General features: G+C 43.3%; 1 protein-coding gene across 1 annotated transcript in view; it reads left to right on the top strand.

Moving 5' to 3' along the window:
- The first annotated feature begins 1013 nt into the window (after positions 1-1013).
- The window catches only part of gabra6b (gamma-aminobutyric acid type A receptor subunit alpha6b), a 52999-nt gene continuing 40644 nt past the window's right edge, over positions 1014-13368 (top strand). Inside the window, exons 1-7 of the mRNA XM_037546141.1 lie at positions 1014-1202; positions 1472-1590; positions 3346-3413; positions 6681-6901; positions 7979-8061; positions 8155-8298; positions 9208-9360. Of these exons, the coding sequence (XP_037402038.1) occupies positions 1165-1202; positions 1472-1590; positions 3346-3413; positions 6681-6901; positions 7979-8061; positions 8155-8298; positions 9208-9360 (826 nt within the window). The 5' untranslated portion in view covers positions 1014-1164. The remainder of the gene's footprint in view (positions 1203-1471; positions 1591-3345; positions 3414-6680; positions 6902-7978; positions 8062-8154; positions 8299-9207; positions 9361-13368) is intronic.

Raw genomic sequence — 13368 nt, 5'->3', positions numbered from 1 at the left:
GTGTCCCAACTTTTTTGGAAATGGGGTTGTTTTTAACAAGTTTTGTTGGCAATATTAAAACCAGTAATATTTCCTATTACTAGCACTTCTGCTCCTCGTGATGCAAACGTCTAACAGCTCGTGCACCTACAGATTTTCCTCTGACAACCAAAGCAGCGGGAGACTGATGTACTAAATCTGGGTGGTGTCCTCCAAAAATTCACTAAATCTGGTCATAATTGATCCCTGGAAATGCACTGAAATGATCTGTGCCTGAATATGATGCTATATAGCAGATATCAGGCTAACGTTGCAGAACATCACCACAAGCAATAAAACTACCAAAGATAATAATACAGGACCCCCATGGACCCCCACAGAGCAGGTACAATTTGGGAGGTGGGTCATTCTCAGCACTGCAGTAACACTGACGTGGTGGTGTGTTAGTGTGTGTTGCGCTGGTACGAGTGGATCAGACACAGCAGTGCTGCTGGAGTTTTTGAACACGGTGTCCACTCACTGTCCACTCTATTAGACACTCCTACCTTGTCGCTTGGATGTTTTTAGTTCTCAGTCCAAACTATGCTTGATCAGTGAATGTGTGTGTGTGTGTGTGTGTGTGTGTGTGTGCGTGTGACTTTGCTGTCGATGTTCAGGTTCTGAGCAGTGCTGGGTCAGTGCTGGGCCCTCTCAGCGGTCGAGTCTGTGTTCAGCCGTCAGACCTCCGCGCTGTGACATCACCAGCCCATCAGGAAAGCGCAGAACACCATTAGAACACCATTAGACCCCGCGCGGAACCGTTTACCGGTGTCTATCGAAACTTCCGCAGAAAGAACCTCCAACACACACACACGACACACTTTGCCAGCCTTCGCCTTCATCTTCTTTCCATCTGTGCGCGCGCGCACTGGCACCAACATAAAAGAAGCCCCAGTTCACAATCTCCCATCATGCCTCCTCCGGTGCGCGCGCGTGCGCGTAATAAAAAAAAAAAAAAAAAAAGCTCCTGCACTGAAGAAGCGCGCGCACACGCGTCTGAAGGGGGCAGTTTACAACCCCCCCTCCCCTCCACCAACTACCCCCACCACACCACCCACCCTTCCTCGTGCCACAGCCCGCGCAGAGACGGAGACGGAGACAGGGAGTGAGAGAGAGTGAGAGAGAGTGAGAGTGAGAGAGAGAGCCATGGCTTGGATGATGTGCACGTGCGTTTTCCTCTCCTGGTAAGTAAGAAAGTGCACTTTTTGCCGTGTTTTCGCGCTCGCGCTTGCCTGTTTCGCCGCAGTCAGCGCGCGCAGTGTTGGTGTGCGTGGAGTGCGGGCGGTGTTTGCGGTGTGCGGGGCTGTTGCGCGGCGCTGGCCGTGTGCGCGTGGCCGTGTGTGCGTGGAGTGAGTTTTAAAAGCGATGGAGAACTTTTTTTTTCTTTTTATGAAGGAAAAATGAAAATGTTGACCCCCCCCCCCCACGCGCGCGCGCGTGCGTTGTTCTGCAGTGTGCGGCAGGTCTGGTCAAGCGCACCGACCGAGAGCAGCATCTACTTGGATAACATCACGCGCATCCTGGACAGGTTGCTGGACGGATACGACAACAGACTTCGGCCGGGATTCGGAGGTACCGCAGACATTTGTCCTCAAAGTCCCTTGAAACCTGCACACTGAAGCGCTGACACACCACATGTGGTGCTGCATCACAACACCAGGTGTTTCTGTTTGATAGAATGAAGTTAATGAGCTCAGATCTGTCTCACAGCTGGGAAGCGCAGGTACAGTAGGAACCCACTGTTAATTAAAGCTTAATAGACCCTACACTGGTCTACAGTGGTGGTGATGGGAACCAGGCGTCGCCATGACTACAACACAGATATAGACACTTTATTTACCATCCAGAACCACCAGAGAACCTTCACGAGTCTTCTGAGTTCATATGGGATGTTGATGATGGAAAACAGTGGAAAATCTGGAATAATGATTTTTCTTTGGGGACTATTTTGCCGCACAGCGCCCTGCATGTCTCCCTCCACCATGAATGGAGTTGAAGTTCTCTAAACTCTCATAAAACAGCGTCTCAGTCATCAGGCAGTGAATTCAGAACCAGTTCATGTAGGAACTTTCTGTAGGAGCTTTTAGAGGGACGTCTGGTTCCTATCACCACCACTGTGAACAGCTCTGACTCGGTACGTTTATCTAGAACGGAGCGTTTCACACCAAACCGCTCTGATTGACTCTGTTTACCTGCTGAAATTCTTCTTTATGGTCTGTTTTGCTTCACATCGTCCGGCGTGTTTGAGTTTGAAATGATATTATAGGCCCAACCCCTGACGAAACTGTCTGATTTGGTTGAGAAGGGTTCTCTCAAAGAACCACACCGTTTTTCAGGATGACGACATCCTTCTGCTGAGCTCCGGTTTCCAAGTAATGCTTTGCTTTACGCTATTATGTGGACATTAGCATGGATATAAGCTCTGCATGTCACATGTTCTCTGAAAAAAGATGGTTCTTCAGGGGTTAGTAAAGGAAATGGTTCTATTTAGAACCATTTAGAACCAGTTCTAGAACCGGTTTTAGAATGGTTCTTCAAGGGTTAGTAAAGGAAATGGTTCTATTTAGAACCATTTAGAACCGGTTCTGTATAGTCACTGTTCTGGTTAGTGATGCAGAACTGTGACAGCGAGAGTCATAGAGGATGGACATGCTGTTAGTCCAGCTCTCCTCCTGCCGCCCAGTGCTGGTGTCATTAGTGGGTTACGTGATTAAAGCTGTCAATATGATCAATATTGAGAGAATATCGATCGGTGGGCACAGCGTCCAGAATGGAATCCAGTTAAAGGTTATTTTGCAGTGACTCAGTGAGTCGACTCTCTTCACACACTGACAGTCTTGTGAAGTGAATGAATGAGTGAATTAATGAATGGGTGAATTAACGAATGAGTGAATGAATCAATGAACAAATGAGTGACTCAATGAGTGAATGAATCAATGAACAGATGAGTAAATGAATGAATGAGTGAATTAATGAATGAGTGAATGAATGAGTGAATAAATGCACGAATGAAGAACGAATGAACAAATGAGTGAATGAATGAGTGAACGAATGAGTGAATGAATGGAGGAATGAATGAACAAATGAATGAATGAATGAAGGAGTGAATGAAGGAGTGAACGAATGAGTGAATGAAGGAGTGAATGAAGGAGTGAACGAATGAGTGAATGAAGGAGTGAATGAACAAACTCTCCTTTTCAGCAGTGAAAGCAGTTGGTGGTTGTCAGTCTATTCTTTCATCAGGTCATCACTGGTAGATGCGTTTATTTCTTTATTCCTTTTAAAAGCGGACGGTTCCTGTAAAAACCCGGTGTTCTCTCCGTGTAGGTCCTGTCACCGAGGTCAAGACGGACATCTTCGTCACCAGCTTTGGTCCCGTGTCGGACGTGGAAATGGTACGTGAGTAAAGCGAAGCGCGGTGCTCAGTGTTTGGACGCAGTAAGTGGAACAGACATGCTTTAAAATGCTTATACTGTAAAAAGTATGTCGCTGTTGTCAGAACAAAACCTTGCATCTCCGTTTTTGTCGTTTTTCAGTTTTTGACCTAATTTAAAAGCACCCATTGCCCTTTATATAGATCTGTAAATTTCATGATGAGTGGACCAAAAGAAACGGCTCAAAATGACCTGGAAAGACGTCCGGTTCCATTGACTTCCATTAAAAGTAGAGTAGGGTTTTTCCTTCTCCTGTAAATTTGCCATTTTGAAGATACAAGGTTTTGTTCCGACAACAGTGATATACATACATACACATAAACATACATATAGATATATTCTTACTGGCGTGTCTCCATTTTTGTTGATTTTTATTTTTCTATGTCATTTAAACACGACAGTTGTCCTTTACATTGTGTGTAAATTTCATGATGAATGGCCCAAAAGAAACGGCTCAAAATCAATTAGAATAAAATCTCTTTACATTAACTTTCATTAAAAGTTAGGAGAGATGTTGTCCTCTCCTGGAAAGTTACTGTTTTGGAGACACTTGTTTTTCTTTGGACAGGTCATAGTTAGGATATACTGATCTTTGTTGATGGGGAAAGCTCACCCCTACCAATGTATATCATGACTTTGATTATGCATATTTTGCAAGAAAACCCTTTATATACACCCATAGATGTGTGTGTGTGTGTGTGTGGGTGTGTGAGTGTGTGTGTGTGTGTGTGTGTGTGTGTGTGTGTGTGGGTGTGTGAGTGTGTGTGTGTGTGTGTGTGTGTGTGTGTGTGTGTGCGCGTGTATTTTTACAATATTTAAAATGCCAGTTGTTCTTTACTTTATGTCAAACGTTTCATGGTGAGTGAACAAACGGCCCAACATTAACATTAACTTACAGTGGAAATTAGGACGTTTTTTGACTTCTCTTACAAAGTTATATGTTTCAGTATAGATGCTATAGAATGTAGAATTAAAAAGCTGGTCAACTTTAATTTCATCTGGTCAGTAAGTGTTTATTTACTCATAAAAGCACTAATATTAGTATAAACACAACACAATAAGCACAACACAGTAAATAACAGTTTTATATATTGTCGGTGTTCTTGCTTAACCACTGTCCTCAAGGAAGCCTAGCATTATTTGTAGATATCATCCAATACCTGGTTAATCAATAAATAATCAATGCTTCAACTTAATCAATGTTAAATCAGGTGATGGAATCGAACGAATCCATGCGGCAGCTGGAGTGCAGCGAGAAATCAGGAACCAAACCTGTGTTTTTACAACTACACGCTTAAAAATGAGGGTTCTTCAAGGGTTCTTCAAGGGTTCTTTGGTAAAAAAAGATGTTATATAGCTCCACGAACTTTCAGAGAACCCTGTGTGTGATTGAATGTGTGTTAGATGGTTCTATGTAGCACCAAAAAGGGTTCCTCGACTGTTTCAGTGACAAGCTTGTTATAGTAGAAGAACTGTTTTGTGCTGGTGCTATATAGAACCCTTTTTCCTTTTTAAAGAACCCTTGGAAAATGGTCATTTTTAAGGGTGCAGCTCACAAGATATCAACTACTGTTTAAAACCAGCTGAAACGGCGTTTGTTTACATGTATTCCGATGTTCAGAAGCAGCGTTTGCTGCTGAGATGAATGGTTTTAAGCAGTATATACCGTATATAAGCACGTATACCCGTGTTTTATCGTCTTACCACTGGCTAGGATGTCTGCAGTAATTGCTTCCAGTTCTTTTACGTCCACTGCCTCAAGTCATGTCCATTCCAGCCTTCATTATTCTGGCATTTGGGCAGGATGTCATTAGAGCAGCTTAGCTTAGCGATTTTAATCTGGTTGACAATCCCTGTCAGTGAGGGTCTCGGCTGAGCTGACTTTTATTCCCCTCTGTGCCATACTATCCCCCACGCTGCCATGTGATACGCCCCGACAATCCGATAGGCGGTCCGGATGATAAGTCTCCACGCGCCGCTCTGGAACACAACAGCAGTCGTGTTGAGTGAAAGCAGCCCTGTGGTCTGTGTGGCTCCGAGACCGCTCGGGTCATTAGGGCTGGAGAGTGGTGGTCAAAAGTTTGGGGACGCCTGCAAACGACTCTGGCGATTTTCCCGAAACGTCTGCGAAGGTTTTCCGGTAACGCTTTCTATTGAACGTCCTGTTCCTAAGCATCTATAAACACATAATATGTTAGAATGCATACATAAGGCATTGTAAACATGGTTACACATCTTTATAAAAGTGAATTGCCCTGCATTACACTTCATAGCCGTGTTTACTGTACATTGAGTTGTGAATATAATGCATTATAAGTAGTGTTTATAACGTGTTATACTGCCAGTGCCAGAGAAGTCAGTCCCAGCTTGGAGTTGTTGCTGGTAGGGCTCTTCAGGGCTTGTAGGCCTGTAATGAGCTTTATTGTGTTTTAGTGTTTCAGTAAATCCTTCAGTAATTTCTTCAACTTGAAGCCTCAGTCTGAACCCTGGAGGAGGCTTTAGTCCAGCACACTCCACTTTACTCAGAGCGGACTAATACAGCTTATGAGCTCTTATAATGGGTTATGAACAGTACTTATAATGCACTATGTTAACAATTCATAATGCATATTTATAAATATTTATAGCCATGGTTATGATGCCTTATGAATGCATTATAACATGTTATGAATGTGTTTATAGATGCTTACAAAGGTGACATTCATAGAAAGTGTCACTGCTTTTTCTTGGCGTAGAGTCTTGTGCAGAATTGAGGCACCTCTGGTCAAATCATACGATATGTTGAATGTTCTTGGTTCTATGTAGAACCTTGTTCTTTACTGAAGAACTATAATTCTTGAGAGTGTAGTTCGCACTGCAGGCCCTGTAGATAGAAAGTCATGGTATGTAAGGGAAGCCTGGAATTTTAAGGGGTTAATTCTATGTTTTGTGCTACTAAAAGGCTGAAGATGTTTTATAACAAGTTTTTTTTTTTTTATTAAATATTTAAACAACAAGCTTTTAATAATTTTTGTAGTAAAATCCTATATGTCACAATTAGAGATTTTAATTCAAAGATCCGTCCAAAGACAAAAGTCAACTAGGAGAGATTCGTTGTTATATTGATTGTTTTCTGACCTGATCATTGGTGTTAAAAGCAGTTTGGAAAGCTCGGCGTTCCCAGGCTGTTGTTATGGAAAGTGCTTCTTTGCTTCACTGTGTAAAGCGGCACGTCTCCATGTCACTCAGGAATACACCATGGACGTGTTCTTCCGGCAGACGTGGGTAGACGAGAGGCTCAGGTTCGAGGGCCCCATCGACATCCTGCGCCTGAACAACCTGATGGTCAGCAAAATCTGGACTCCGGACACGTTCTTCCGCAATGGCAAACGCTCCATTTCCCACAACATGACCACTCCCAACAAGCTGTTCCGCATCATGCAGAACGGAACTATCCTCTACACCATGCGGTAAGACTCACTGCCAGAGCCCAGCACTTCCCAGATCAGCAGCAAAGGCATTCAACCTTTCATCGTCACGCTCAGCTCAGGGCTGACAGATGTACCAAATGCTCAGTAAACCATCGCTATGAAGGGTCCGCCAGAATTTTTGGCCAACAATGATCAAAAATAACACTTTTTTTATAGCTGAAGCAGTAAAAACGGCAAAAAAATGAACAGGAAAAGATGAAATGGGCCAAGTGCCTCCATAGCTAATATAATAATAATAATGATAATAGTAATAATAATAATAATAATAATAATATACTGTTGCCATAGTTGTAATGTACAGCATTTCTCAATGCAGCATGTGCTTATTCATTACCTACCAGTTTTCACTGAAAGGCATACATATTAAGCAATATAAACATTTGTCCTCATTTTTTATGATTGTTTTTATATACATTTGTAATTTTAGCATGTTTAGTATATTTAAAGCTTTTATAAGTGTCGTATTGCTGTTGTCGGAAGAAAACCTTGTATCTCATTTTTCGGTTTTGCCTGTTACCCTTCACATTATATGTAAATTTCATGATGAACGGACTAAAAGAAGGTGCCCCAAAATGACTCGGAAGGACGTCTGGTTCCATTGACTGCCATTAAAAGTAAAGTAGATTTTTTCCTTCTCCTGTAAAGTCATCATACTGGAGATACAAGGTTTTATTCTGACAACAGTGATATGTTTCTCCCCTTCATTTGTAGTGGCACAAAAATTTGATTTGCAGTTTATGAATATGCACTAATCAGCGGAAATCTGTCTGCTGTACTTTCTACTGTATTTATGGTTGTTTTTTTGTTTTTTTTTTTGACATAATTTGGAAAAGGCAGTTACCCTTTATGTTATGTCACAATTTCATGATGAACGGACCAACGGAAATGGTCCATAATTACTCGGGAAAAATATTTCTCCATTTACTTTCATTGAAATTTAAGAACGTTTTTCTTTCTCCTGTAAAGCTACCATTTTAGTGATTACATATGTTTTTTTAGTATCTAAAAATTAAAATAAAAATGCTTTATGCTGTTTCTGTCTTTATCCACATACAGACTAACCATCAATGCAGAATGTCCAATGAGGCTGATAAACTTCCCAATGGACGGTCACTCCTGTCCCCTGAAATTCGGCAGCTGTAAGTCAACTGTAAAAGCTTGTCCAGTGAAATGTAGATGCATCTGGTGGTCTGAACACAGCTGGAGCTTGTTGTTTTGCCTCTTCACCGTAGACGCCTACCCCATCAGTGAAATCGTGTACACGTGGAAGAAAGGGCCGTTATTTTCAGTGGAGGTTCCTCAGGAGTCGTCCAACCTGCTGCAGTACGACCTCATAGGACAGACCGTATCGAGTGAAAGGTTAAAGTCCAACACAGGTAAGATAATCTGTTCTGTAAACGAACGTCATCAATTAATCACCCACCTTGTGCTTCCACTCACTGGCCACTTTATTAGAAACACCTACCTTGTGCTTCCACTCACTGGCCACTTTATTAGAAACACCTACCTTGCGCTTCCACTCACTGGCCACTTTATTAGAAACACCCACCTTGTGCTTCCACTCACTGGCCACTTTATTAGAAACACCCACCTTGCGCTTCCACTCACTGGCCACTTTATTAGAAACACCCACCTTGTGCTTCCACTAACTGGCCACTTTATTAGAAACACCCACCTTGTGCTTCCACTCACTGGCCACTTTATTAGAAACACCCACCTTGCGCTTCCACTCACTGGCCACTTTATTAGAAACACCCACCTTGTGCTTCCACTCACTGGCCACTTTATTAGAAACACCCACCTTGTGCTTCCACTAACTGGCCACTTTATTAGAAACACCCACCTTGTGCTTCCACTCACTGGCCACTTTATTAGAAACACCCACCTTGCGCTTCCACTCACTGGCCACTTTATTAGAAACACCTACCTTGTGCTTCCACTCACTGGCCACTTTATTAGAAACACCCACCTTGTGCTTCCACTCACTGGCCACTTTATTAGAAACACCCACCTTGTGCTTCCACTCACTGGCCACTTTATTAGAAACACCCACCTTGTGCTTCCACTCACTGGCCACTTTATTAGAAACACCCACCTTGTGCTTCCACTCACTGGCCACTTTATTAGAAACACCCACCTTGTGCTTCCACCTACCATGACCTACCTCAGAGGTCCACTACATACAGTTGTGTGCAAACGTCTGTGCACCCCGAGTCAAATTCCATGTTGGAATGCCGTGTATGATTTTGCTAATGTCCTGTCTTTTTTTTCTTTTTTTCTTACAGGTGAATACATAGTCATGACAGTTCACTTCCACCTGCAGAGGAAAATGGGATTTTTCCTGATCCAAACATACATCCCCTGCATCATGACCGTCATCCTCGCTCAGGTGTCTTTCTGGATTAATAAAGAATCCGTTCCTGCCAGGACTGTATTTGGTAGGTTAGCATTTTTGTGGATTTCTCTTCATCTGTCCTCCTGGTGTCTTGCTGTCAGGGATAATACTAACAATCGGTTCTGTAGTGGGGATGTGCATGGGTACTCGAGTACTTGGTAATCACTAGCCATGTTTACATTCAGCCTAATAATCCATTAGTGATTAGACTAATGGCTCAATCGGAATAGGATACGTCCATTTAAACACCTCAATCGGAATAATCTAGTCTGATTGAGGCCATTTGGAATACAGTTTGTATCCGACTGATCGAGGTGGGTAATCCTGTAAATAATCCATTAAATAGAGGGAATAATATCCGTGTAAACGCCGGTATCCGATTACATTCCCTATCGGAAAGTTTCAGTCCGTTCTGCATGTGCGTCGCGTCACAGTGAGAGTTTATACCGTTCAACACGGCGGAGCAGAAACTGGTCTGCAGAGGAGACGAAGTTCATGCTCTGATCTTTAAAAGACGGCGGCGGGACGGACGTCCAGCTTATGCGTCTCAGAGCACGACGTCTTCCTCTCGGCCTTCTTTAATAAGGACGTGTGAAGGACGTTTTCCTGAGTCTGACGTCATTTTAAAGCAGTTAAAAACACAATCACTGCTCACTGCTGCTCATCTCACTCTGACTGGACTCACATGATGTTCGCTGTCATGGTAACGTCTACTCTAAGCGGTTCTCCACGCATGGTTCTCAGCGTCATTTTGGATCTGATTACATGTAGTGAGCATGTCAACGAAGACTTTCCATCAGATTGATGAGTAGAGTGAGAATAAACACCTCAGTCTGAATCTGTAGTCAGAATATATTCAATCTGATTGGAGAAAATCTTTAACACGGCCTCTGGGAAACTTCTTTTTTAACAGGACTGTTTCTCATGTACTCACACATATGTGGTGTAGTACACGTTGCTGCTAAGAAATATGAGGGCCTTAATGTGGGTGGGTTGCCAAGGATGCGTCATTAGGGATGCGGGTAGTTGGAGAATCTGGACCTGAATGCAGGATCTTATTAAATAAAAACAGATGTATTTATATTACATTGTGGGATGTCTGGACTCTAGTTAAGGAATGCTAATCTGAAGATTTACACACAGTAGGAGGGGAACTGTACGTGTTCTTCCAGTTACTTGGCATCCGTGGCACGTTTTTTGTACGTTTATGTCTGTGTATAAAGTAAGCTTCATTAGCTTAATGCATAACTGTTGGCAGAAGTTGATGATGGACCTGAATCACTCGGAGTGGCTTGTTCTCTGTGGAATGATAGAGGAGGACAAAAACAGATGGATTACAGTCGCAGGCGCGCTCATTCTGCTGTATTCCCTCTCGAACAGAGAGGATAATACGGTATCGGCATTGTGAGGAATCATAAAAGACCTGTTTCTGAGTGAGTGATGGTTTTTTTCACACTTCACCTGTGAAACTGCGACTTTTCTGTAAGAGGCGGGACAAACTCGCGTTTGAAGTTCACTGAAAGTGAAAAATCAGTTGCCTGTTTAAAGAACGTCACTCGGATAAAGTGCTGCATTAAAATGAAGAGGCGATTGGCTGTTGAGCCCCGTGAGTCATGGAGAGCTATGCTATGACACAGTGTGAGTGCGCTCACCTGCCTCGCCTTACCCGCCTCAAACATGCAACACAGATCAGACCAAGTCAGACAACTGATCTGACAGATTGTTGGAGTAATAATTGGCTGATTCTGATCGTTTCCCTAAGATATTTCTAATTATATCAGCTGCACACGCTTAAAAAAGTTCCTCAAGGGTTCTTTAGTAAAGAAAATGGCTCTTTGTAGAACCATGAACACTTCAAGAACCCTTCGCGGGATTAAAGGGCTCTTGGCATCCTGAAAGCGTCCTTTGGATTGATGGAGAATGTGTTGTACATGGTTCTATGTAGCACCTAAAAGGGTTCTTCTGTTGTTACAATGTCAAGATTGTAACAATAGAAGAACCTTTTTTGGTGCTATATAGACCCCTTTCCAAAAAGTATCTGTATAGAACTATCTACAGCACGTTCTCCATGAATCTGAAGAATGATACAAAGAACCCTTTAATCATGCAAAGGGTTCTTGAAGTGTTCATGGTTCTATGTAGAACCTTTTTGAAAATGCTTGGTGAAATGGTTCTTCGGATTCATGGAGAAAATAGTTGAAAGGGGTTCTATATAGCACCAATAAGGGTTTTTCACTTCAAGAACCCTTTTCAAAAAAGGATCTATATAGAACTGTTTACAGCACATTCTCCATCTATCTGAAGAACCCTTTAATCATGCAAAGGGTTCTTGAAGTGGTCATGGTTCTATATAGAACCTCTTTGAGAATGCATGGTGAAATGGTTCTTTGGATTCATGGAGAATGTAGTAGATATGGTTCTATATAGCACTTATAAGGGTTCTTGTATTGTTTCAATGTCAAGCTTGCAACAGTAGAAGAACCCTTCCTGGTGCTATATAGAAGCCATCTCAAAAAGGTTCTGTATAGAACCATCTACAGCACATTCTCCATCAATCTGAAGAACCCTTTCACGATGCAAGTTATGCAAAGTGCTCTGTAATTGTTCATGGTTCTACATAGAGCCATTTGACTAAAGAACCCTTGAAGAACCATCTTTTTAGGAGCGTGTGTTAGCTGTATTGTCTGTTATCTGAATAGTCTCGTACATTGGGGCATCGGACAGAACCTTTTTGATCTGCGTCAGACGTCAGAGAGAAGATGCTTTTCTCCGGGTTCAGCTGAAGTTCAGCTGTGTTGTGTGTTAAACTGTGATGGGCTTTAATCAGCGGGAGCGAAGGCCTGTTAATGCTGTGGTTCCAGCTTTTGATTTCATTTTGTGCCTTTTTTCAATTTGCGGGTGGAATGTGACGATCTGACTGTGTGTTGGTTCAGCTTGATTGTAACTGAGTGTGTAAGTGTGTGTGTGTGTGTGTGTGTGTGTGTGTGTGTGTGTTCCGCTGTAAGTACGCTGCTGCTTTACATCGGTTTTCCATTAGTTTTGTATTGTGTGTCTGTTTTGATGTATCCCTGAGAAGTTTGCCCTGATGCCTGAGACGGCGGCCGAGAGGGTTATTCTGTGGCTCAGAGGCTTATTGGACTGGCTGTTTGGCCGACACTACGTCTCAGCTATCATGCAGAGTGACCCTGCATCTTGGCTACGGGGCTCTCTGGACTGGGGACCTGATCGACGTGACATCGCAGCCTGGGATGGCTGCTTGGTTGTTGCAGCTGTGGGGCTGCCTGGACCGGTAGTGCCCGGCTGCATGAGCAGCGCTAAGCCTCAGCTACGAGGCCTCTCGGGCCGGCCGCCTGGGTGTCGCTGCATTGCAGCTATGAGGCTGCCGGAAAATGGTACCCCTTTGTGGCTTTGAGGCTTCCTGGGCCGGCCTCCTGTGTGATGTACCGTAGTTACAGTGTGAGACTTTCCTCCATCACTAAGGACTCTTTCCAGGCTGGATAAGTGACTCTATACTGTGGCCGGTGAAATCCCTTGACTGGCTGTGGGAACCGTAGAATATGTGTGTGTGTATTCTGTGGTATGTACTGTAGATTATGTTTTGTTTGTTAAGCGTCTTTGAGGATGGAAAAGGTGCAATATATATAAAAGTGATGATGAGGAACGTCTGTCTGAGGTCTACAACTGAAGCATCTCCCTCTTTGGTTGAGATATCAGCGGAAGCCAGTTAACCCCCATGTTAACTTATGTCTTCATTTTGAGAGAGAAAAAGACAGAGAGAGGGAGAGAGAGAGAGAGAGAGAGAGGGAGAGAGAGAGGGAGAGAGAGAGAGAGAGAGAGAGATTGAAGAGCACAAAGGCTGTAAGGCTCTTTCAGCCACGTCAACAGAACCCTCACTAAAAGCTGAAATCTCCCAGAGCGCTCTGCTCATGGACGTGATCGACTGAGGTTAATTTGGACCAACTTTTTCTTGCTCATAAAAGCTTCCCTTTGCCTGCAGCGCTGCTTTTTCACCAGCGCATCTTCCTCTTCCTTTTTTCCTTTTGTTTTTTCT

The sequence above is a fragment of the Pygocentrus nattereri genome, chromosome 16 (assembly GCF_015220715.1).
Source record: "Pygocentrus nattereri isolate fPygNat1 chromosome 16, fPygNat1.pri, whole genome shotgun sequence".
Lineage (NCBI taxonomy): Eukaryota > Metazoa > Chordata > Actinopteri > Characiformes > Serrasalmidae > Pygocentrus > Pygocentrus nattereri.
This window is presented reverse-complemented; position numbering and strand designations above follow the sequence as displayed.